Source organism: Lethenteron reissneri, chromosome 48 (assembly GCF_015708825.2).
Source record: "Lethenteron reissneri isolate LAM-NWPU_2019-01 chromosome 48, ASM1570882v1, whole genome shotgun sequence".
Taxonomy (NCBI): domain Eukaryota; kingdom Metazoa; phylum Chordata; class Hyperoartia; order Petromyzontiformes; family Petromyzontidae; genus Lethenteron; species Lethenteron reissneri.
In genome coordinates, this window is record NC_083826.1 from 7,948,115 (window position 1) to 7,974,053 (window position 25,939).

The 25,939-nt window shown below is 44.1% G+C and overlaps 1 protein-coding gene across 9 annotated transcripts in view; it reads left to right on the forward strand.

The window, feature by feature from the left end:
- The window catches only part of LOC133354772 (voltage-dependent P/Q-type calcium channel subunit alpha-1A-like), a 200,697-nt gene that overhangs the window by 46,041 nt on the left and 128,717 nt on the right, over positions 1-25,939 (forward strand). For all 9 annotated transcript variants that reach the window (XM_061571878.1, XM_061571881.1, XM_061571885.1 and 6 more), the window contains 3 exons: positions 21,887-21,978; positions 22,710-22,862; positions 24,136-24,329. In XM_061571878.1, coding sequence (XP_061427862.1) covers positions 21,887-21,978; positions 22,710-22,862; positions 24,136-24,329 — 439 coding nt within the window. The remainder of the gene's footprint in view (positions 1-21,886; positions 21,979-22,709; positions 22,863-24,135; positions 24,330-25,939) is intronic.

A 25,939-nucleotide genomic window follows, 5' to 3' on the forward strand; every position in this document is an offset into this window, starting at 1 on the left:
AACGTCGTGATTTGTTTTATTTTAATTAATTTCTAACTACGTGACTTTACCGAAAGAATGAAAGAGTAATTAAAACAAACACTAAAAATAATAATCAATGCCTCGACTTTCCTGGCTGGCTGCTGGCTGGGCTACTCTCGACAGCCACCAATAATAATTATTGTTATTGGCTGCGGACCATTGCCATGGAAACAAGCTGGGAAGCTGGCGGCACGGGATTTTTTTATTTCACGCTTTGATTTAACTCACTCTGTATGTTGTTGTTGTCGTTGTATCCTTAAATCTTGTAACTCAATTTTAACCCACTTCCCAATGTAGTATCGACTGCAAACTTGGTATACTTGTGTCATATTGATGACAATACTATTTTCCATTATAGAAAATACAAAATATATATTTTTAAACATTATTTATTATATGTTATGTTTCGGCTTGGGTCTAATTGTCCACGGTCAACTGACGTTGGCTGTAATTGGCCACGGTCCCAGACGTTATGGCAAGCTTCAGGGCCAATTCCTGCAGTAGTGAAGTTCTTCCATTACTAGTATATTTCATAAACGCGTGTTTAAAAAAAAGTTTTTAAAAAATATTACTTATTCCCTGTAACACGGAAATACTGAGTTGAATTAAAATGATGGAAGAAGTTTGGAAGAAAAATAATAATAATAATAAAGATAGTGACACCAAAGAGGTCGGGAGTAACGACGTTTCAAATTGCTCTAACCTTTAAATGTGTGCTCCTAAGAAAGTTATTCTTCCACCGGAATATTCTTTGACTCGTATAGAATTTAGAATCTTATGGAATAAGTGTCAATAATTGTAGTGCTCCACGTTGAGGACCGTGAGGAGAGCAACAGGTTCTGTATGAGCATTTCTATTAAAAAAAATACATTGGTTTGTTGATTTAGCATAAATACCTTCACGTAATTTTTTTACATTGTTATAAATAAATAATTCGAAAATTATGCAAGGAAAGTCGATTTGTTGTGGATTCTGCAACAGTCAATAGACATGAGGACAGCCTTTAAAAATTATACGCAGACTCGCACTAGGCGTAAAATTGATCAATAAAATAATTTTCATTATGCCTCTTACAAAAATGCAATATCATACAATACGATTAGTGTGTAAAGACGGCATTTTAAATTCGCAGTATAATTGCATTGGAGCAATGCTGTATTACGATATTATTCCAAAGCCCTTTTGCCCCCAATCCTTTGTATTACTAGGAATATCATTTGATCATAATTGGGTTTGTAGCAATGCATCTAGTCGTTGATTGGGATAGAGCTTTAACTCACTCACGGAATGCGCATGAAGTCACGTGGGTGAGACTTTGGCTTGCTTACAATTTCATGCAAACCACGGGCAAATTACGTGCCGACGTTACGTTTATGATTTTGGGAGTGGACAAAAAAACCGGCCCACCCCCCCCCACCACCGGAGAAAGACGGGAGAAAAAATATAAACGACGCAAACGATGAAAAAAAATGGTCAAATCGTGACCGTGACAGTTAATCAAATCGCCGGGTGGTCAGGGGTTAAATAATTACAAGCATTTGATCGTAATTGAACATTTTGTGTGACAACACTGCTTTGTCAGTGGTGCATGGTGCACAAGAAACGAAAACTCAACCCGCCTCGACAACCTTACTCTAAATGGAACAAATATAAATAGCGTCCGCGCGGCATTCCAAGCAGTGCCCGATCCTTCGTAGCAGAGATACGGAGGGCCGTTGCCCGAAACGTCGGCTATCATATATTTGCGCATGTTCAGGGCCAGCATTATCACCATCATCGCGACTGCCTCTTGCCCACGTCAAGCCACGCTCCGGACACATCGAAGCAACGGCGGGCAATTTCTGAACAGCAGTGGCTTTACCTCGAATCGCATTGCCCCCTCGCCCCACGTGCACATCAACCTTCTCCAGCCCATATCCGCTCCTCCCCCCACCGCTACCGCCCCACAACCCACAAACCCTCCCCTTACCCCATACCCACCCACCCTCTCTTCCTCTCCGCACCGCATATCTCTTTGCCGCTCCTCTTGTTTCCATGGAGATAGTCACTCGGTCTCCCCAATCCTCGCCGCTCTTTCCACTCCGACACACGCTCGCGTGCACAAAAGCACCGAAGCCCTCCATCCTCCCTCCCTCCTCCTCTTCCCTCCCCCCTCCCCCCTACATGTCCGTGCAGGTGCGGAATTTTAATTGGCGCATCCTCGCGTTGCAAGGCGTTGCGGCATTTTGGGAACTGATGGTGCTGTGAGTTGGAGCCGGTTATGGGACATGGAACTGCCATTCCCCGGTGTAATTAGATGTACACACGGTCCTACATCTGTATATATATGTGTGTGTGTCAGTGTATTTATGAATGTATGTATTAACATTATTCACATATACACGAGACAAAGAAAACGAATATATACCATTTATTTATTATTAATTACAAAGATCGTTGGAGATACATATAAAAGATAAGCAAATTAGCATATCGTCAATATCTTTGGCCATTATCGACTGCTGAATGAAAGCCTGCCCATGCTCTTACCAATCCGTCACGGTCCAGCGATGTCAAAATCCATTGCACTCTTTCCACACGTGAAGTATGAAGAGTCAGTGTTCTACTGGCATCGGCCACTTTGCTTTTTTACCATTGAAGTTATTTAATTAAATCAAGACAGATTTTACAAATGTTCCTACATCGCGGGTATCATGGGAGATGTTGTTGATTTGAGAAGGGCCTTCATCCAGCAGTGGACTGACCAAGGCTTATGATGATGATAATTACACATTTAACGTGTCTTTCACACTGGTAATTTTTTACATCATGTTTTTCGATATATGTTTTTACACGTAGGCTTTCGCGACCAATATTATCCATAATACAGGGTGTTTTATTTCTTTTTTTTGTTAAATCGCGTACATATATATCTAACCCAAAAAAAACCTTTCTTATAGATAGTATTTTTTAACCCATAATTAACATTGTTTCTTGTTAATGCCATTCTTCTATTGAGAAGAAGAAGAAGCTATTAAAAGATAATGTTACATATTTTTCAAAATCACAATACATTCAGCGACAGGTCGCGTGTGGAGGGGTAAAGTGTGGGTATGTCCACCTCTTACAACACATCTGGCCAGAGTGGGAGCCGCATGTCAAGTCTCAAGCACCTTCTAGAGAGGCCCCGTAGAGCTCCCCATAGTGGAGGCCCTTCCACCAGTGGTAGCATGCGCAGGGAATTGCAGGGCTGTGCCCTTACCTTTTCGTTGCATTTATGAAACAATTAAATGCGTACAAAGAGAAACGTGCCCGGAACACATTTTCTAAAATGGCGCAAAAGATAGGGATTGATTAATATAATTTCAAATTCATGAAAAAAATAACGTCGCACGCAAAAAACAATATACAGAGTACACATAGCTGTCGAAATGAAAATAAATAAGCAGGCCTTTGAAATGAATGAAATGAAATCACGTGGAGGTATTATTTGCAGATACCCAAGCCAAAGGGACCCACGCTGCTAGGCTTTCTTTCTTTGCTTTTATTGATCGACCAGAAATCTGTTTTCCGGTTAAAAATAGCATCGCCTGCTTCTCGTCCACGGCAGTATTCTCTGTCTTCTGCAGAACACTATTACCGTGGCGGTCTGATTCCACGTCATTATTGTCGCATTTTAATTTGTGAGACAAAATTCTGCCGATTTATTTCTCTTCAGTTCAAATGGTTATTGATGGCGGTATAATGATACCGAGGTTAAACGACGACGGCTAAGCCACTTGATTTAAATGTACCCGTAATATACATCACAATGGATCGGTTTGAAATAATAATATTAACGTACAACCCTTTGTGGATCCACTACCGGATGAAGGTCTCCACACGCCCTGCCCGTCATGCTTTTGTAGTTTCAGATATCGAAATTAGATTGCTGGGTTCATAGCGAAGTGTACTAACCACTGTGCCACCACTTCATCCCAGCTTCTCGTATACAAACTCACGTTAATGGGCACCGTCAAGTGGAGCTATTGCTGAAGCTGGCCTTTGACAAATTAATTCAAAATAAAGTAGCCTTTTCAATCTTTACTTTATATACACAGCACTGCATATATATTCTTTCATGCGCTATATATTCTTTCATGCGCTATGCTTTTCATTACCTACGATACAATTGTCTTACTGTGCGCAGTGGTGTTCGTGTATTTTATTGGGACCTATAAAATACGGTCTATTTGCAACATCAATTCTCGGGCCACAAAATAAGGGGGATAAATATTTGTATCCGTATACAAAGTAGTACAACTTAAGAAGCATAGTTCGGAGTGGCCACATTCGAACGGGCTTTGTTCTAGAAATGTCAACAAGACTGCAAAGAACGAAAGAAACCCACGCTTAGCGATATGGGTTGCGGGTAAACCAACCCCATGTGTCCCTTCCATTTAATGGACTGGTTTTGTCTTTTTTAAATCCTTTATATTAAGTTCGCTTGCTTGCGTGCTTGCGTGCTTGCGTGCTTGCGTGCTTGCTTACGACCGTGCACATCTTTCGGTCGTTGTTTAACACACTTCCCGTGATCCAATCGAGCTGACATTTTCCACACAGACTCGTTGTGCGTGACAATTAATTTTCGTGAAAATTTTTTTTCCTAAATTTTACACTGTTTAGGGAAAAAATGTTAAATATGTATTACCTAATTGCTTAATGCTGGCAGACAATCATCTGACCCATAGGTGGCAGCCATCTCAAGCCAGAGGACGAGATGACTCTAGCCGCCACGCATATAAAGGATTTAGAGTGAAAAACTTTGTTTTTACGGGTAAATTTTTTTTTTACTACATTTCCTGGAGGAAGGGACATCTCAGACGCTCATGCTTGAAGCGTTTTTTAAGTTTGTTCCTCGTTTCGTGGGGGTTGCTGATGTGGTGTAATGGTCAGCAGCTCACCGCACTCGCAATACAGAGGTCGCTGGTTCGATTTGATCTCCCGGTGAGGCATTTGAAACGATTGGGAAAGTTTCTAAATTTCCTTTCGCCTTTGTCCACCCAGCAGCCTGGACGGGTAGACCACAGGTAGTCAATCAACAAGTTGTGTGTATGGCAGGGTAAAATGTGTTCTAGATTTGAAACGATTGGTAAAATGTGTGTTTTTGTATTCTTTGTTGTTGTAACGTTCTAACCACGTACCTCAACAACTGGAAATCTGTGAAAACTAGCTTCATAGCTCATCGGATTCCCCGACTATTAATACATATTCTGATACAATTGTGTGGCCTATACGGAAGAGTAAGCAAACTAATCCTATGGATGGCTTTTCTAGAGTAGCCTCGAATGGAGGACCATCTGCCAGCAGTTGTGTGGGCAAGCAGTAGCAGTGGTGCACCTTTCCATATTTTTAAAATTTCGCAATTTCAAATTAAGCTTTGGGCTCCAAGAGGCTCAAGGGGACTCAGATTCGTGAACATTAAATTGAAAGCACCGAATTTATGCTCGAATTCAGATCCTAATAAATATAAAATCCAATTACCATAAAGCAGCTCACTTATCTCGCTCTTCTCTATCTTGTCTGCAGGTCTGTTATTTCATCTTACTGCATCTGAACACATTGCCATACACAAGAATAACATATAATAATGACGTCTCACTAGGAGTAACGAGAGTTGCATCGTATTAATTACACACAACGTAATACCGACGCATTGCCACCGTCACACAAATAAGAAGGAGACATCACAGCGATACACTCCACTGCTCCTGATGCGGTTGTTTGGCTTGAACACCCGAATGTGAAATTGTAGCTTTTGCTCTGCATCTATATCAGCTCATACGAAAGAAGGAGACTATGAGTTTACACATTTAAAGGGGGCGGGGAATGCCAAAATGAATGTCTGCTTCAGGTCTCCAATGGGACCGCACCACCAATACACCTGGAGTGCTAATGGTCAGTTCAGCAGCAGCACATTGCAAGGAAATTTGTATCAGCTTCTGTCAGAAATACTCTCGGTTCTCAAATGGCAACCCGCTCCCCCGTCCGCCCGCCCGCCCACCCACCCACCCCCACCACTGCCACCTCCAAATAGGTCCCAACCTTAGTCCCTTCCCATCCAGGGCTTCATCATTCCCCGCGTCTCACGAGGTGGCGAATTTCATCCAACCAAGCAGTTCCCGGGGAGGGAGCATGGGCAATGTCAATCCGTAAAAAATTGGCACACGTGATCGACGTTTGTGCAATGAATAAATAACTGACTGGGTTTTTTTTTTCTTCTTCTCCTTCAACGTACAGTGGTTTTGCTGTTGCATAATATTGATCTGGAGAACAAATAGGCTCATAGAATAAACCTTTTTTGTAATTTGTATAAGAAGTTGACACGTAATTTGAGTTCTGTATACAATGTTGATTTTGCGTTGAACATTGCCCCATCATTTTAGATCGAGTGCTCTTGCCAATAACATCTGATTACCCAGCAGCATTTACTGAACAAGCCCGCGACTCAGCTGATGAGACTCAGATGTTGAAACTAGTCCAGAGTTTTCTTGATTAAACAAAGTCTTCAGGATGTTGTTGGTCTGGAAAGCCAATGGGCTGGTCGACTAAAACGTGTTATATATAACACGTAGGCTTTCGCGACCAATATTATTCATAATATCGGTTTTTGGGTCAGATCGCTTTATTTATATGAATAGAATTAAATGATGACGTCACCCTGATGCTGCTCTATTTAAGACCGGAAGCAACAGGAGAGCTTCACCATTCTTGCCCGATGAAGCTGATTGTAATTATCAGCGAAACGTCGTACTACTCAAATTTTAAAATGCTGTTGATTCTCTCTACAGCACACCGGTGGGCTAAAGAAGTGAATTATTTTGTCCTTTGAAAAACGTGACACATTTGTCGGATGGTGGAGGGTTACGACACATTTATAAATATCACGATCTGACCCAAAAACCTTTATTATGTTATATTTACATGCTGGGGCACAGAAACAAGTTCTGCGTGTGTTTGCTTCAACCTTCAAAGCTCCACAACAACAACAACGCGTAATTAATTTGCATACAAGATGATTCCTTTAAATCACAGCGTGAGGTTGAAAACCCACAACGGCTCATCGTGGCCTCTACCCCAAGCCATGGGGAATATCCTAAACAGGCACAGGGCCACCAATGAAGATGAGGAGGCACGTCACGACGCATTGATTCAAAGACTAAAATCAATGCAAGGATCGAATTCATTGCAATGCATGCAAATAAATCGCACACGAGAGGCTAATGTTACATTTAGGCTTGTGGCGAATGAAAAAGGAGGAGCCCCCGAAAAATGTCTTGCCACTGCCGCCGTTTGGGCCTCCAAGAGAGGCTGTCTCCCTCGATGGTACATCGTCTGCTCCTCAACGCTGACCTGACATCTAGGAAGAGGTGGGAAGTGCCCACACTTTACCCCACCACACGTGACTTACAGCTCTATTTTAGAAACGACCTGGCCACACGATGGCTCAACGAAGTGGCTTATCACGTGGACATTTAGAGCAGCCAAATGCTCTAAAGGCGTGTTTCTAAATGTGGAGGGGAAAACCAAAGGACCCCGAGAGAAAATCACGCGACCACGGGGAGAAAATACAAACCCTAAATAAATATACAGGTTGGGATCGAACTTACGACCTCCTGTATACCAGGCGAGGTAGTTAACGTCTCGCCACCGTGACATGCCGATCGACTCACTGCAACGTACGCCAAATTACACTGCTGGGGTGGACAGAGGGATTTAAGAAACCTGCCCGTTGTTTCTCCTGCCTCGCCGGGACAGCGAATCAAACCGGCGACCTGTGGATTGCAAGCCCTCGTATGGTGGTGACCATTACACAGCGCTGCGGGGGTGGTGTGCAGCGGGCAAAATCGTACCGACGACGACGACAAAAAATACGAACGTTACAAATGACATGCGAAAATTGGGACGAGTAACAATTGATTCTGAAATCAAATTGCGGTGCCCAATTGTCACAATCAGGGGAGGGGGTTGCGAATGTTTACATGGCGAGGGACAAGCGCAGATCAACGCTGCATCGAAGAAGCATCGAGAGCGTTCGGCTCGTCTTGGTAATCCTTCCTCGTATTCTTAGGTTTTTTCGGTAAAGTCACGTAGATAAAACATTAAAATTAATAAAAGTAAAATAAATAAATAAATCACGACGTTTCGGAGACAACACAAGCTTCCGTCTTCAGGTGGAAGCTTGTGTTGCCTCAGAAGCGTCGTGATTTTTATTTTATTTTTATTTTATTTTACTTTTATTAATTTAAATTTTTTTACCTACGTGACTTTACCGAAAAAAACCTAAGAATATGAATCCTTGCAGTCACGAAAGCTTCAAATCTAGAATTTATCCTTCCTCGTCTCTGTCCGTGCAGCCTTTTAAACTGCAATGTTCTTTCACGTGCAGTCGTTGTGGTGCGAGCATTTTATGGATTCGTGGTGCATTTGCCCCGTGGCGCGGGGGGCGGGGGGGTTCACGGGGTTGTGTTGTTAAAGGGGATTGATGCTACGGGGAAGAGAGGCCGGCCCAGTGAGTTAGTTGGTTCGTAACTGCATCATTACCGTGGCCACCGAAAGGCCTCGCCCGTATGACAACCCCGCCGAGTTAGCACGTTGCACATTTTCCCCGCACTCCTTGAAATGTCTGAACGGGAAAAGCAAAAGGGCTTGTGAAATGTTGGCTCACCTCATTTAATATGTCCTCGTATAATTAAAACCGTTCAGACAAGGAATATATATTTTTCAGTCTTGATAAGCTATCGCTACACACACACACACATTTTAAAGGCCTCTAAATGCGACGCGACATTTTTATCTTGTTGGAAGATGAAGATTCTTTCCCTTGTAATGTGTTAATGAAATTACGCGAAATGTCTGGCCGCGTGCATTTCCTGCACAATTTGACACTCGACTCTATTTCCTAGAAGATTAAAGTCCGACCACTGTGACCACGTTCTCCTTTCGACAAAAGCGCGCACGATTGCTTTCTAAAGCTGGGACGGCCTAGACAGAGTTGTATTCTTAGGTTTTTTTGGTAAAGTCACGTAGGTAAAATTTTTTAAATGAATGAAAGTAAAATAAAAATAAAATAAAATTCACGACGTTTCGGAGGCAACACAATCTTCTGTCACAGCACGATAGCTGTATCAAATGAAACAGCAATCGTGCTGTGACGGTTTCACCTGAAGACGGAAGCTTGTGTTGCCTCCGAAACATCGTGATTTTTATTTTATTTTACTTTGATTAATTTTAATATTTTTTACATACGTGACTTTACCGGAAAAAAACCTAAGAATATGAATCCTTGCAATCACGAAAGCTTCAAATCTAGAATTAGACAGAGGTGGTTTTGCGGTGGTACGCAAACCAAACCAATCATTAATGCGGTGGATAAACCGGCAGGAGGGTTCGTCCGCATGAATCCGGGCGCTTCTCTGCAACCGACGGACTCCTGTGATCGTTCCGGAGGAGCCCATCCATGCAGGGCGCTCATTGAGTTAGAACTGACATCAGATTATGTAGGCTTTAAGATCAAATCGATTACGGGTGTTTATGAACCTCTTCGTGGTGGCGGTGTGGTGTTGGTGGCTTCTCTGGTCACTTAGCAACGCGTTACAGTTATATTTTTCTAAGATGACAAAACAAAATCTCGGGGTACTGTCAGGCAGGGCACAGTGACTGTGTGTGTATGTGTGTGTTTTTTTTTCTCTCTCCCCTTTCTAAGTGTCTGACATGAATTCATTTAATAATTAATGGCACTGTGGAAAAGCGTTTTTCCGCAGACCAAAGGAGAATTTGCGAGCGGGACGTCACCACCGGTGGCGAGATTACATCGGTTTTTTTAAATTCGCGTAAACGCGAGAGGGCCAAACGTTGCGGACACGATTTTCAATTTTCAACTCTGCTGCGATGTGTTATAAGCGAGAGTTAGATCGCGCTTCTTGTATGCCCACCCACCCACCCCACCGCATCTTCCTCCTCCTCCTTTATAACCCAAGGCTGTGTCAATGCCAAGCCTTTCGCGTGTGGCAGTTATTACATTATTTTGTTGTTTTCCCAAGCAAATGGTGGGATGGTTGACCGCGTGCCAGGAATTGATTATAGAATCGGACGCTCTCGCTATATAAATTATAACAAACTACTGGATTCGGGGGGTGGGGGGGGGTGATGAAAACAAAATGCTATATATTGTTTCACCACCCCCCATCCAGAAGAAGTCAGAAACATTTTAAATATCAAAGTTCTCTGTGCTCGACGTGAGTGAACACGTCTGACATTTTGTGACATGAAGGGTAAGGTTGAGGTTTTTTTTTCAAGGGGAGAAAGGAAGACGGTTCGAGCGTTTCACTTCGAAAGGTTATCGTGGTGGGTGGGGAGGGGGAGAGGGCCTCTGGTGAAGAAAGGGAACTCTGGAATGGTAGGTTGTGAAATTGAGTAATTAGTATTTTCTGCGAGTATAAACTGTGCAAAGTTGCAAAAATAGGTGGCAATGTTTGGCTTTCGATGTTACGTAAACCACCGCAGTTTTAATTTTCACGCGGTACTTTATTTTTGCACGTGAGTGCATCTGTGACACGTGTGCTTAATGTGCGTGCGTGCGTGCGTGCTTGCTTGCGTCTATAAGTGCTCAGACGTGCATTGAATATTCTGCGCCCGTTGCCAATAAATGTAACTTGGACTAAGAACGGATTAATTAGCACCATCTGCGCAGCATCGCCGAGCCTTGCCTGTGGACGTGCGCAAATGAAAATCCACCTGATGGTACCCCTGCCCTTGTGATTGTTGAGGCTTAGGGACAATTAGGCCTGGTCATATGAGGGTCCAATCTGTCCAGGTGACCTTCTGTCCCACCCATGAGGGTTCATGCTTCCGACAAGTGTGGCAGGGTATGTGAACAGAACTCCATGCTGTGTCTGCACGTAGAAATGCACATTTTTGAGTCCACCGGGCTCAATGCCTCTGTGTTGCCAAATGTTACTGCCAAGTGTACCCTGTTCATCGCAAAAAGCAACGATACGTAACCTCGTTACGCGTTGCTGTGGATTATTACGAGGGCTGCGTTTTGCGTCTCCACAAATCGAATTTAACTATTTTTTGTCCATCATCCTTATTGGCTTCCCTGACCAATATTGCTCAGCAATATTTGATCGACCAAATAACTCTGTACTGGTTTCAACCTTCTGGGTTTCAACCAGCAGAGTGTCACACTTCCTGCTGTGTTACCAGATGTTATTGGGCATGAGTAGCCGAGTTAAACTATGGGCCCCTGTTCAATGTAAATCCTCATTATGCGTTGCTGCAGGACAGTTATTTGCAAGTGCACGTACATATCTAAGCAGAATCCTTGTACTCTATGTAAATACAAATTATTTATGACAAAAAAAATACAATAGAGCACGGACAGTGAGTGTGCGGTGGTTGAGGGCAGGGCTTAACCCCGTTGCCTGACCCCGTTTAAAGCGTGGTGGGGGTGGGGGGGGGTAGACTGTGAGGGCTGCTCATTTTTAATATGGGAGAGTTCGGAGCTCAGATCCATTTTCTCTCCCATGCAATTCCCTGCAATATTTTTTATAGGACACCAATGCGGATTTTTTTTTAAACGTTGCTTTAACGGCGACATAAATAAAGGCAATGACTCGATCCAGAAAGCAGTGAATCGTAACAATATTTGGAATGTATGAACTATGCCTTGATTCGTTTTGCACTGTTGACGCACTGTGCACGAGGACGCGAACCGACTGTGGAGGATTATAATTTGTTGACATCGTGGCGCGCACGTGGCAATGTGCTGTGGACGTGGCACGCCGGGTAAGTAGTGGTGCGAGCGTTTGGCAGGAGCGTGTCCAGAGCCTCTGGCTCGGGTCAACAGCGGCGTGAAATGGAAACTTGAGAAGCACTGCTACGCTGGCGTGAGGATGCCAGGAGTTCTCTTCTATGGCTGAGTTTGCATTTAATACGTGTGTGTGTTTATGTTAAAACACAGCAACTTGGCACAGTAGGTGGCACAGGTGCTGCATCGGTGAGTCATGGCACCTGGGTCTGTCCCGTGACATTTCACGTGGCCTTAAAGTGCACTTAGCCTAATTCTAGATTTGAAGCTTTCGTGACTGCAAGGATTCATATTGTTAGGTTTTTTCGGTAAAGTCACGTAGGTAAAACATTAAAATTAATAAAAGTAAAATAAAATAAAAATCACGACGTTTCGGAGGCAACACAAGCCTCCGAAACGACCGATTTATTTATTTATTTTACTTTTATTAATTTTAATGTTTTACCTACGTGACTTTACCGAAAAAACCTAAGAATATGCACTTAGCCTGGCACAAGCACCGTGCTGACGTGACCGCCACTTAGTGGCGAATGGCGGTTATTGTTGTTCATGTAATCGGACATAATCAAACTTTAAACAACCGTGCAATTTAATAGTTTTTTTTATATATCGCATTAATTTCCTATATTTTGTAAGAAGTCTATTATTTAATATGGCTTGACTGGACGGTTCTTATTTGTAGTGAGTGGGTAATGTTTTTTACAATTGTCTTTAAGGCAGAACGGAAAAATATATTAGCAGCAATTGTACAAGTGCGCTGCTGGATGAAGGCATCCCCCATGCCATAGTGTTAGGCCTTACTGCAGCATTCTAGATTTGAAGCTTTCGTGACTGCAATGATTCATATTCTTAGGTTTTTTCGGTAAAGTCACGTAAGGTAAAAATTTTAAATTAAAATTTATAAAAGTAAAATAAAAATAAAATAAAAATCACGACGTTTCGGAGGCAACACAGGCTTCCTACGTGACCTTACTGCAGCATGCTGGTCAGCTTGAGTTAGCGATGGGTGGAATGTCCAGGACTGGGTCCAAAATCGCCCACCAATCGCGTTAGCCATGACCGGGAATCAAAGTCAGGTCACACATTGTGAACTAATTACCACGTCATCGCAAATCCATTTCGAAAGAAAATCAGTTTCATAAAATCGTAGACCAAAATGAGTTTATTCCCACAGACTCACCACATTGAGACCACAATAAAAAAAAAAACCCATCACAAGCTTAACAGGGCAAATCTTGAACTCTGCAGAAGCTATTAGCTCTATCTGCCCAACGTCTCCCATATCTTTCACTTCGTGACCCGGGCCACTGCGAAGGTTCTCAAACGTGCCTTCACAGCCCCTCTAGAGTTGCCTAATTCAGCTCTCTCTTCAATTCCCAAGATTCATTCTAGATTTGAAGTTTTCGTGACTGCAAGGATCTATAGCCTTATTTTTTGGTTCTTTCTTTCCCAATAATCCTCACCTCTGAACGTTAGATGATCAAAATGCCATTTGTTAGAGACCTCATCACTGGAACATGTAAATGATACCGATATCACCACCACTACATGAATCCATCCACTCACCCTCGGTCCAAATTCCCAATCGATTTCAAAATCGCACTTGGCATTTTCAAGATCTTCCATGGACTCTCCTCTGCCTGCCTCTCCTCCCGTCATTTCACGCTACTCTCCTCTATGTTCTACATCAACCAAGAACATTCTGTCAAACCCCCAAGTCAGTATTCTCTCTGTGGGCAGTAAAACCTCTCGCCAGCCCATCTGCGCTGTCAACTCAGTGCCACTGTTCAAGGCTTTCCCTTTCCTTCATTGCCCATGACTGACTGCCGCCTTTAAAAGATTAACAATAAAGTTTGCACTGTATAGGCTATTTTACAAATGGTAAACAGTATCTGTGTTCGTGCCCCCCACCTCAAGGATAAGTTGAGAGTCGAGTCTTCTAATGTATTATTTGTTTTTATTGTCTTGTTTACCCAGAAAAGCCTCATTGAGTCTCACGATTTCCACCATAATAGAAGTCGTGGGGGGGGGAGGTGGGGGGCGATAATCTGCTGTGTCATCCCAATTGAGTAGTTTCAAGATACATTTTCAGCATTGGAATGTTTGGCCTATATCAGTTTCTTTGTTTTGGGGTTTTTATTTTTTTCTATGGGAGGAAAATCGGAGCAAACCCCTGCAGAGCAGGGAGAGAACATACAAACTCCACACACACAGAGGCACCCGAGTCAGGAACTAAACCCAGGTTCCTCTTGCTGGAGGGTATGAGTGTTAACGCTGCGCCACCCTGCCGCCCAAGTTGAGGAAACTGAGGAACCCATCTCATCTGTAGATGTAAATTACCCTTGCAGGTCCACGTGATCACTGACCCTGTCCATATTTCAATTACGTGGGTAAATAGGCAAATTGAATTCTGTTTCTCCTTAGTGCACATATCTCCATACCTGGAATGTGTGTCTTTTTGCCGGCCTTTTCAGATGTTAGAGTCCTTTTTGTGGATGTGACAGCAGCTACTTACAAGGAGCAAGAGTGATTTCGGGCAAAATAAATGGGATTTTCGGGCAAAATAAATTGAACTTCCTATTTGAAAAAAAAAAACATTCACACATGTGCTGGGGAATTTTGTGTAACAATTTGGTGTGCCACTGTGAATAACCGTTGATTATGTAGGTTATTTTGTGCCATTTCACTTGTGTTCACAAGGCACATTTGTCTTTTATTGTGTTGTGAAGTGTTAGATAATGGTTTTCTTTCCATGCATTCTTCTCTCGTTCATTGCTACCACAACTGGTTTCGTTAACTCACACAAGCGAACAACATTACATGTCCATAATAGAGTTTTTTTTAGGTAAGATCGCGTAAATATGAATGCGTCGTTAAACCCGCCACCACCCGTACCAGCCAATTAGTTAGGTTTGTCACTTTCTTTGTGTCTTTTAGTAAAGCCACGTAGATAGAAAAAAAACAATATCACGACGTTTCGATCAGCAGCTCTCCCGCTATATTTTTTCACCTGATGACGATTGCTTGTGTTGCGATCGAAACGTCGTGATATTGTTATTATTGTTTTATTATTTTTATCTACGTGGCTTTAACCGAAAGACCCAAAGAATATGAATTCCTGCAGTCACGAAAGCTTTAAGTCAAGGTTTGTCACGTAAACAAATCATGCCAATTTGTTACGACTGTGGTTCAGCACCACACCGGTGTGTTGGAGAGTAAACCCACAACAATTACAATTCAAAATTGCATGTGTGTGTGTGCAACAGGTACTATCAACACAGGTGAATTGAATTGTGTTCGTGCTTACTCATTGAGACAAATAAAATCATTGTTACGATTGGTCGCTTTGCAAGTGACCCATAATCCAGCACTGTGATGAGCCAGGGCTGGTGGATCACCCAAATATTGTGAAACTCCCCGGGGGCCTTGACGATGTTGCCATACCCTCGCTTGCCATATGTATGCATGTATGTTGAACCTGAGAGTAGGCGGTAGAGCAAATGTGGACTTCATCTGTTTCATCTGCATGGGATAGGGTTTTCTCTGAGTGCTGCGATTTCCTCCCATATGCAAACACTTATTAATTGGCCGGTAACACCACCTTCATATAAAGAGAGGATAGCAGAGCTTGGGGGAGCGTGATGTGGTGTCGGTTCACCTCGTGTTTGAGGACTCTACGAGAGCGAGTGGCGGCGCGTTGCAAATTAATATGATTAATTATCATCTGTGAATTCGTAATTCGTTAATCGACTCGCAGATGGTTACTGGGGTAAAAGCAAACGTTGCAATTTACCAAATGTATAAATATATGAGGAGTACTGAAAAGGTTTTGATTACAATAATCTAACAGATATCGTCTTGCAGGCCTACGATGAAGCTGATTTAAACAGCTACCAGCTTTAATTATACACGGCGGCCCATTTATATCTACCCCGCTGATGTCTAATGACCCTCTTCTCAACAGGTAGTTTAATTGAATATTGTGAAAGCGATGGCTCCATTCCACAGTGGAGAGTGTTAACATATATTAATATATTTTATAGTTGTATTAAAATTGGTGGGCGATATGTAGAGGCGTTGAAGTCAAATGGATGTATGCATGAATGTTGAACTTATTTCGCGCCGTACATAGCCAACCGTGCTAATCCTAGGTGCGGGCGGGAAGGACCACAAACTAAAAACAAAAAGCAGTTCTTAACAAAAAAAAATGTAATCTAGATTAACAAAAAATAATTGCTGCAGTGGCTTCCTAATACCAGAAGGAAGAACGTTCCAGACGGCCACAGAAGCACGGGGGGGGACAACAAACTAAACACAAAAAGCAGCAAAAGTTAAATTTTGATTTAAATCTTTCGTGACTGCAGGGATTCATCTTCTCGGTTCTTTCGGTAAAGTCACGTAGAAGGGAAATAATAAAATAATAAAAATAAAACATTATAAAATACAATTCTCACGACGTTTCGGCCACAACTCAAGCAGCCGTCCTCAGGTGAAGAACCGGTCTGTCGGAAAGACGCTGTCCTCAGGTGAAGAACAGGTCTGTCTGAATGATGCTGTCTTTCCGACAGACCTGTTCTTCACCTGAGGACGGCTGCTTGCGTTGTGGCCGAAACAAAACAGAATTGTATTTCATTATATTTTATTTTTTATGATTTTATTATTTCCCTTCTACGTGACTTTACCGAAAGAACCAAGAAGATGGCAGCAAAAGTTGTTGACTCCGTAAGTTATGTTCTAGTTTAGTGGGGTGCCTACAAATCGATCACCAGATCTAATTCGCTCATTGACAGCGGTTTGTCAATCCGCTTGCTCGACGAGGGCCCTCTCCATGCATTTCTGTCATGGCGGGCTGTTTTGACCATACTTCACCCGTGCTGGTCAGCCCTGGTCGGTTAAAGGGGTGGCTCTAGGTCCAGTTTTACACGTCTCTATCGCCGCCAATTTCAGCCGTGCGGCTAGCGATCTGAACGCAGTTTTTCCCCCACAGTTTACTTAGCACGGAGCGCGAACCCGCTACTCCTCTACACCACTACCCCCCCTCCCCGCCACACACCCAGCTTCACGTAACAATAAATGTAATTGAATTCCTGCAATTGCGTTGCGGGGGGCCCACTGCATTAGAAAAGACGGAAGTGGGGGGGGGGGTGTTTACAACTCAGGTACGAGCAGGTATCGACTTACGAACACAATTCGTTCACGGAGGCCCGTTCGTAAAGTCTGAACACAATAATCTACTTTGACATTTACATGCGCACCAATATCAACCACCCGCAATTACGCGAGTAGCACCTATGAAGGCCGGAACGGTACACGAGGGGGTGGGTGGCCAACACCACGCCCGGCCGCCTTTGTCTCCCCAGTGACGATGTTTACACATCGCACCGGGTACTCATTTGAGGCTGAGTTGACCTAGGGGAGGCCCAGGACCGGTTCAGATAATCGTCACTGGTGTTGGGCGTGAGCGGGAGTCGAACCCGGGTTACCAGGTTCGTAGCGCAGCGTAGCGCTAACCGCTACACCACCGCTTCCCACCACTTTGCCCGCACACACACACAAACACTCACTCCACGCGCGAGGCTGATTCATTCACAAACGCTCAGCCGAACAAAACATAGTGCCGCGGTTCTAACGTACAAATGAGAGTACGCGTTTTGAGTCAAATGTTTAAACGACAACAACTACAACAACATCAAATCTTTCATGGAAGCCGGGTTCGTAAGTGCCGGGTGTTCGTTCGCCGGGCGTTCGTAAGTCGATGACTACCTGTCTAAATAAACGCGTGCAAATAACCTCACGCATTACGTGCACGTTAAATGCGTTCGTTTTATTCACGGCAAATGTCCGGCGGGCGTGCGGGAACAGCCGTCAGTTCCCGTCACCACGATGTTATGACAACTGCCCTCGAACTTGATTAAACACCGTAATGGAATTGGAGAATAAATAAATAAATATCCCACCCGTTTTCATTCTATTACCTCCATCACGATATATTTTCACGAGACCGCCGAGATAAATAAATCATGAGCCAAGAGCTCAAAATAGACGTCGGCTTTTCGGAGCGCGAGATGCTGTTTCATGGTGGACTGTGACGTCTCCTCCGCGTCTATTTTTGCCCACGTCGCTTCGTCTGCTTGACGCGATGGCTAGGTAAGGGGCCGTCCATAAATGACGTCACGCACCTGGGGGGGGGGGAGGGTCAGACATTTGTGACGATGTGCGACGAGGGGGGGGGGGTCGTTGAGAAATGAGACGTCACATCAAAATGCGAAACTTTAAATAAATATAGACAACACGTTCTACTTAATTAAATAGACTTTTTAATAAATGTTTTCTCCTACAACAACAGAGTGCAGCGCCACACTAAATACGCACTACAATGACAATAGTTTAAAGCGATTTGAAGCATGTTTTATTTGGGGGGGGGGGGGGGGGTGCAGAGCTTTGTGACGTCATATTTCAGGGAGGGTCTGACTTTTTGTGACGTCGTGTGACGATGGGGGGGGGGGGGGGTGGTCAAAAATCGTCCAAAATCGAAGTGACGTCATTTATGGACGGCCCCTAGGTAACGTTGCATCGTAAGTGCCTGGGCAGGTACCACACGACAAACTGGGTGGGTTTGGCGAAGGTTTTGCACGCGGGCAGATGTGCAGGTGGTTTTCTCTTCCTGTAACGGTTGACGCTGGAAGTATCTAGATTTGAAGCTTTCGTGACTGCAAGGATTCATACTCTTAGGTTTTTTCGGTAAAGTCACGTAGGTAAAAATAATTATAATAAATGAAAATAACTCACTCTTTGGTTCTTTCGGTAAAGTCACGTATAAAGATAAAATAATACATTAAATAATAGCATAATAGCATAATAGCATGCTATTATTTAATTTATAATAGCATGTTATTATTTAATTTATTATTTATCTTTATACGTGACTTTACCGAAAGAACCAAAGAGTAATTCCTGCAGTCACGAAAGCTCCAAATTAAGATTGAAAATAACTCAATTAAATCACGACGTTTCGGAGGCAACACAAGTCTCCGTCTTCAGGTGGGACCGTCACAGCTAAATTTACTGTATCAAGCGAAGAGAAATACAGATCTTGTCTCTTGGATTTCTCTTCACTTGATACAGTAAATTTAGCTGTGACGGTCCCACCTGAAGATGGAGACTTGTGTTGCCTCCGAAACGTCGTGATTTAATAGAGTTATTTTCTTTATTATTTTTTTATATGTTTTTATTTTTTTACCTACGTGACTTTACCGAAAAAACCTAAGACTGGAAGTATCGTCGGGGAGAAAAAAAAAACATTTGCATCTCCCAGATTAGGTCTCCGTTAAGTGATGCAGACATTTGTCTGTGGGCTCCCGGCCAGCTTTTGACTCTCGCGTAATGAGTGACTTCAAATCCGCGTTGAAGCGCACCTGATTGTTCGTGAGTGCTCAATGCGGGCTCATTGTTGATTCTGTGTATGAGCACGCGAGGTGCGCGACGATGCATCCCATTGGTCGATCTGGAATGGATCGTTACGCTCACGATGCACGCGGAGAGCCAAGCGACATGAGCATTGATTATACTTTGCACTCGACGAAAATTGTACTCCAATAACATGCCAATGTTGAATCTGCGCGAATGGAGCTAACGACACCGCAGAAGAAAATGTGCGAGCTACTGACGCTCGCTGTGGATACATTTGCATTCGTGCCATCGGCACATTGGGATGTGTGCATCGATTACACTGGTCAACACACTTTTTCTGGCATAAGGTATCCCAACGGTTTTAAGGTAATTTTGGGGTGCTGATTCCAAATCTGGCATCAGTTTTTGTCTATCACATCAGGTTTTTGAGATATCAAATATTGCATTTTCAATAAAAACTGCAGAAGAAAAAATATTAAATAAATGTGGATATCTACATAAAATGATATTATAAACACACGATCCTAAAAATACAGCACCATATTTTAACACTAAAGCAGTCACTGACTCGCAACAACTTGCAATCATAAGTGACAGAGTTAATTTCGGGTAAATGAAAATGGGGTATGCCGATAACATAAAAATGAGATGTGATAGAGCAAATCTGAGATCAGATTTGGAATCAGCACCCTGAAATTGGTCTAAAACAGCTGCAAAAGTCCAGGCCAGGAATTTGTTGTTGTTGACCAGTGTAATGTTTCAAGTTATCGCATTTTTAATTCGCATACGCCCATTGTAGTCGGTGAATTGCAATACAAATTATTTACGGCAATTTTCGATATTCAAAGCTGAATCAGTGCCTCCCCACGTATATTTTAGCCACGTGGTTTGTTTGACCGTGCTTCGCTACGCAGGTCAGGCCAGGTTTCACGAAGTTGGGGTGGTGGAGAGGCTGGGGTGGGGGCGGGCATTACCGGTGCAAATAACACTTGCCAATGACTTTAGCCTTGAGTGGGTAACAGCTCAGGCTGCTGGGCTCACGTCTCGATGCAACAGCCACGGTTAAAGCGCTTCCCACATTTACAATTTTCAGGGATTTATTTATTTTCAAGCGCGTTACTTCGGGGATTGAATCGTTCCCTAAGGCAGTTGACAAAACTGAACGCCAATACATGTTGATCTGTCGGAAGAATATTTGTTTATGTGTATCGTCAACAACGTTCCATGAGAGTCATTATTTAGTTACAGGAACATTTCATTTATGGAAGTCACCATGGTATAGTGGGTAGCACACTGGACTTGGAATCCACAAGTTGCTGGATCAATCTCCTGTCCACCCAGGCGTATAAATGTGTACACCACCGTTCGTCGTAAGTGGTGGGGTAAAATGTGGCTACTCCCACCTCTTTCAAGATGTATTGAGGTATGTTTAACTTCTTTAGCGCCGTACGTAGCCAACCGTGATAATATGTGATACGGGGAAAGCATAACATTACACACAAAAATGCAGTTCTAAAGAAAATTCGTTTTCAATGTAGATTTTAAAATGCATAGCTCCAATGGCTTCTTAATACCGCAAGGAAGAGTGTTCCAGGCGGCCGCAGAAGCTCAGATGAAAGTGCGCGATGCAGTGAGACCGTCCTTGTTCGATGGCCTACCAAAAGCCGCTGCGAGGATGACCAGAGTTAGCATGATGGTCTATGCTCCTTGACGAAATCTGGTTCATTTGTGGCAATCAAGACACTTGGTAAGCATGGAAGAGTAGGCCAAATGTCCTCTAGAGGGGCTATCTAAAGCTCTCTCAAGTGGAAACCCTTCTGCCAGCAGTCACATGAGCAAGCAATTTCAGGACTGCACCTTGACCTTGTATATTGCGAAACATTCTTAACACATCAGAGTCACCTAGAGGTTAGAGCAGTATCAGACGGAGCAAGTTTCGTTTAAATACATTAATCCATAAGTGGATCAAAAACTAACAGGATAAATATATGGGTGGCTTTTACGAGCACGGGTCGATTTGTAATGCATTGATTCTTCAATTAATATCGACTCCGAAGCCCATCGTACACCCATCGAATTATGTTTAGTGAGAAACAGCGTTTATCAGTGCTTTCATGAGCGAATTCAGTGGGAACACGTGATTAGACCCTCCTTGCTTAAGTCTTGAAACTCAGTGAGTCTTCCCCGGGGTTATCAAATGTCATGAATAACAATCACCGTTTGGCGGGGACGGACAGGAGTTAATTACCGCTCTGCGGGACTTTATCTGGTTGATAATTTCACTAGACGCGTGCAAGCTGTTTTTATTTCACAGTTAAGTGCACTCCTCCCTCCCCCCTCACCCCCTTCTCCCTGTCCCTTATACCCACTCACTTAAGTTCTTCCTTGTGACAAAGCCCATTGTCACAAATGTCCAGTAGGGGCGGGTAAGAACGTTGAACACCAAACAATGCAAAAACACAACGGGAGTGCAAAGTACAAGAACGGTTCAAACAAATCACTCAAAAAACATTAAAAAAACATATGAAAAATTAAACTAAATCATCCCCATCCTACCAGACAAAAAGTCCCACTGTGGTATTAACCTGAATGTGTCGTCCTAACCGTCCGCACTGTGCTTTGTAGGATCATGGCAAAGGTGGGGATGTACTACGACCTGCGGACACTGAGGGCCGTACGAGTTCTCCGGCCTCTCAAGCTGGTCTCGGGCATTCCAAGTAAGGGTTTTAAAGCCCACCAAATTCACCGCGACAGACCGACGGATTTGTCCGTTTGGGGGTGTGTTCAACCACCACCACACTGCAGGTCGCAAACAACTTCTCTGTCGGCATCTCCTTTGGAATTACCCTACCATTGTCCACTTTCCCCGAGTTATTTTAACCTTGATCAATTCATGACGGGTGGTGACTCTCATCCATTACAGCTTAAAAAATAAAATTTGCACTTCTTTTTTTTCTTACTTTTATTGACGCTGGCCAGGTCGCATTTTGGGAAAATGTGTGCCTGCGCTCTGCGACCGCGATTGACAAGAAAAAAAATACCCTATTGAACACGTAACGCAAATTTAAAGATTCGGTGAGGTCTTTTGCAAAAAATAGGCCACTGCGTGCTGGCATCATGGCACAAATTCGCGGACTACGTCTATTTTTGTTCTTCCGCAAATGACTCGATGAGGATTTCCTCTAGCGAGTATTCACCACCCCAGCCCGTACTGGGGTGCAATTGTAGTAAGCGCCAGTTTCCAGCTTCTCTGTGACTTACTGCCCTAATGAGCGAGGTAGACTGAATGATTCCTTCTCATTGGTAAACTTCCCGACGTTCTAATCTTTCCGTTCAACACCCAGACCGCCGTTGCAAATTAGACGTATCCTCCTCACTTGAGTTCTCACCTCGTTAGACAAAATAAACTTGATGTGCACCCTTGTGTGCGTGTCTGTGTGTGTTTCAGGTCTTCAGGTTGTGTTAAAATCCATCATGAAGGCCATGATCCCGCTGTTACAGATCAGTCTTCTGCTGTTCTTCGCCATTCTCATCTTTGCCATTATCGGGCTGGAGTTTTACATGGGGAAGCTGCACAACACCTGCTTTGATTCCAAGACAAGTGAGTGAAACGCCAGCAACTTCAAGCAGCCCTCTTGCTTATGCACCACCGCTTAAACATTAAAAATCCTCCATGTCCAATGATGCTTCCTCACAGCCTGGCAAGGCCAGTTTCAGGCTGCCTAAGAGTCTTGACTAAAAGTATTGGCAAAGGGCTGGGCTACCTGGGCAGTGGCTGCGACGAGTGGAATTAATTTGCCATGCAATTCCTGTCATCGGCGAAAATAATTGGCGCGTGATATTCGGAAGCTATTTCGCAAAGTATGAGCGAACACTGTGGATAATTGTGGATAATGAGACGCATAAGGCCACATGCAACATGATTTATTTGTGGACTCCTCTATCTAGGTCCCCGTGGATTCACGGGTAATAGGAGTTACGGATAACACTGGTCAACAAAAAAAAACATTATTTTCTGGCCTGGACTTTTGCAGCTGTTTTAGACTAATTTCAGGGTGCTGATTCCAAATCTGATCTCAGATTTGCTCTAAAACTTCTCATTTTAATGCTATCGGCATATCCCATTTTCATTGATTTTACCCGAAATTAACTCTGTCACTTATGATTGCAAGTGGTTGCGAGTCAGTGACTGCTTTAGTGTTAAAATATGGTGCTGTACTTTTTAAGATAGTGTGTTTATAATTTAATTTTATGTAGATATCCACATTTATTTAATATTTTTCTTCTGCAGTTTTTATTGAAAATGCAATATTTGATATCTCAAAAACCTGATGCGATAGACAAAAACTGATGCCAGATTTGGAATAAGCACCCCAAAATTACCTAAAAACCGTTGGAATACCTTATGCCAGAAAAGGTGTGTTGACCAGTGTAATCGGGGGTTGTGGATAATCGGATACTTTTTAAATCCTTTATATTAAGTTCACTTGCTTGCTTGCTTGCGCGCTTACGACCGTGCAAATCTTTCGGTCGTTTTTTAACCCACTTCCCGTGATCCAATCGAGCTGACATTTTGCACACCGACTCGTTGTGCGTGACAATGTATTTTCGTGAAAAAAAATTCCAAAATGTTACACTTTTTAGGAAAAAAAAAATTATTATATTTAATTACCAATTGCTTAATGGTGGCAGGCAATCATCTGACCCATAGGTGGCAGCCATCTCAAGCCAGAGCACGAGAAGACTCTAGCCGCCCGTTTCAAAGACCAATGTGGGCTGGGTTGTGGCCCATTGAACACGCATATAAAGGATTTATAGTGAAAAACTTTGTTTTTATGGGTTAATTTTTTTCTTATCCCCGTGTTTCCACACAGACGAACCGGACCCGAAGAATGAGAAGCCGTGTCTGAACGATTCCTCAGGCTTCGTGTGTCCCAACGACACGGTGTGCCGGGGCCACTGGGAAGGCCCCAACTACGGCATCACTCAGTTTGACAACATCCTGTACGCAGTGCTCACCGTCTTCCAGTGCATCACCATGGAGGGCTGGACCGACATCCTCTACAACGTGAGGGTTTCTTCTACTTGCTGCTGCTCTCCGTTTGGGTGTTGCGTGCGTCTCGAATTGTCCTTTGTCTTATTGTGATGCTGGCCGCTCGCTAGGAAACGGTGATGGAGCCGAGACGCATTTCGCGTCTTTGCCACTCGTCGCAAAGGTTTAGCGGAGGTAGGGCTGAGCCTGGCGGCCGCCCTGGTTAATGCTTGCAGGTGTTTTACCAATAAGCAAAGGCAAAGACAAAGATCCTGCCATATAGCCTTTAAAATACTTGCTGCAAGTGATGTTAGCGAGCACCTATGAAGGCCGACACGGCACACGAGGGAGTGAGTGGTTCGCACCACGCCCGGGCCGCTTTTGTCCCCGTAGTGGCGATGTTTACACACTGCACCAGGTACTCATTTGAGGCTGGGTCGACCTAAGATAATAGTCACTGGTATTGGCCGTGAGCGGGAATCGAACTCGCCTCTCCAGGTTCATAGCGCAGCGCGCTAACCTCCGCACTACCACTCCCCACCTTAAACATATACACACACGTCTGATTCACGGTCATAATAAATGACTCCGTTGGGCTTTTCGTAAAATGGCAGGTCACGTGCGCAGGCATCATAGTCCAAATATGATCAAATTGCTTTTCTAGGAAGTCTACATTCAAAATTGATTTCTTTTGAGCTGCTTTTGGTGTATGGTTCGTTGTCCTTCACCTCATACCTGCGATTAGCACGGTGCGCTTCGTGCGGTGCGACAAAAGGTATGCATACATGCAACGTGGGAAATACTTAACCCCGCCATAGTAATGTGGAAATGCCACGACCTGCTTGAGAACGTTCCCGTCGGGAATGAGCGCCAGCGTCCCGACGCCGGTTTGAGCGGCGGAAAAGACGCGTTCACGTTGCAGGGGCGGGGGGGGGGGCGTTGGGAGAAATGTGATTGATGTCTGAGCGATCATCTTCTCCTCAATCGACCAGACTGCAGGGCGATGGGGAGGCGGAAGATGAGGAGGATGCGGTTGTGAATTCGTTTCTTTGAGAGCTGCAGTTTAGTCAATTGCAACGTTCCTGCCTCCCTCACATCTCTCTCCAGCCGCTCTCCCGCCCGCCCCCCCCCCCCCCCCGCTTTGACCCATCGAGATGAAGCGCAGCGAATGCGTTGCCATCTCGCAGCCCAGGGTGCAGGATGCAAACGCGGCGCCAGCTTTCAACAAACATCTTTTTTTTCTTTTTGCGCCGACGGCTTCGCTAACAGTTTCTCACCTGCCCACCGTGACTTCCCACGGGGGGAGGAAAGGACGGGGGGGGGGGGTTCCCTGATTAATTTCACATCATGGGCGAGAGGTGGGGTCTGCGTGCTAAACACGCACGGGGGAGTGCAGGGGGGCACGAGGTGGGGGGGGGAGCAAACACGCGCGTGCTATGGGATGGACTGGCGCGCGCCTGCCATGACTATCGCTTTACCGCGCTCCTCGGGCAAATAAGCGCAAGGGACTGGGGCTGAATACTGATCAGTGCTATTCAAGTGCGGCGGGGGGGGGGGGGGCTGCAATCCCATTGTGTCTGTATTCACGGCGCCACTGAATTATCCTCGGGGTGATTGCAAATGCAGCAATATCGGGTTTCTCGGTT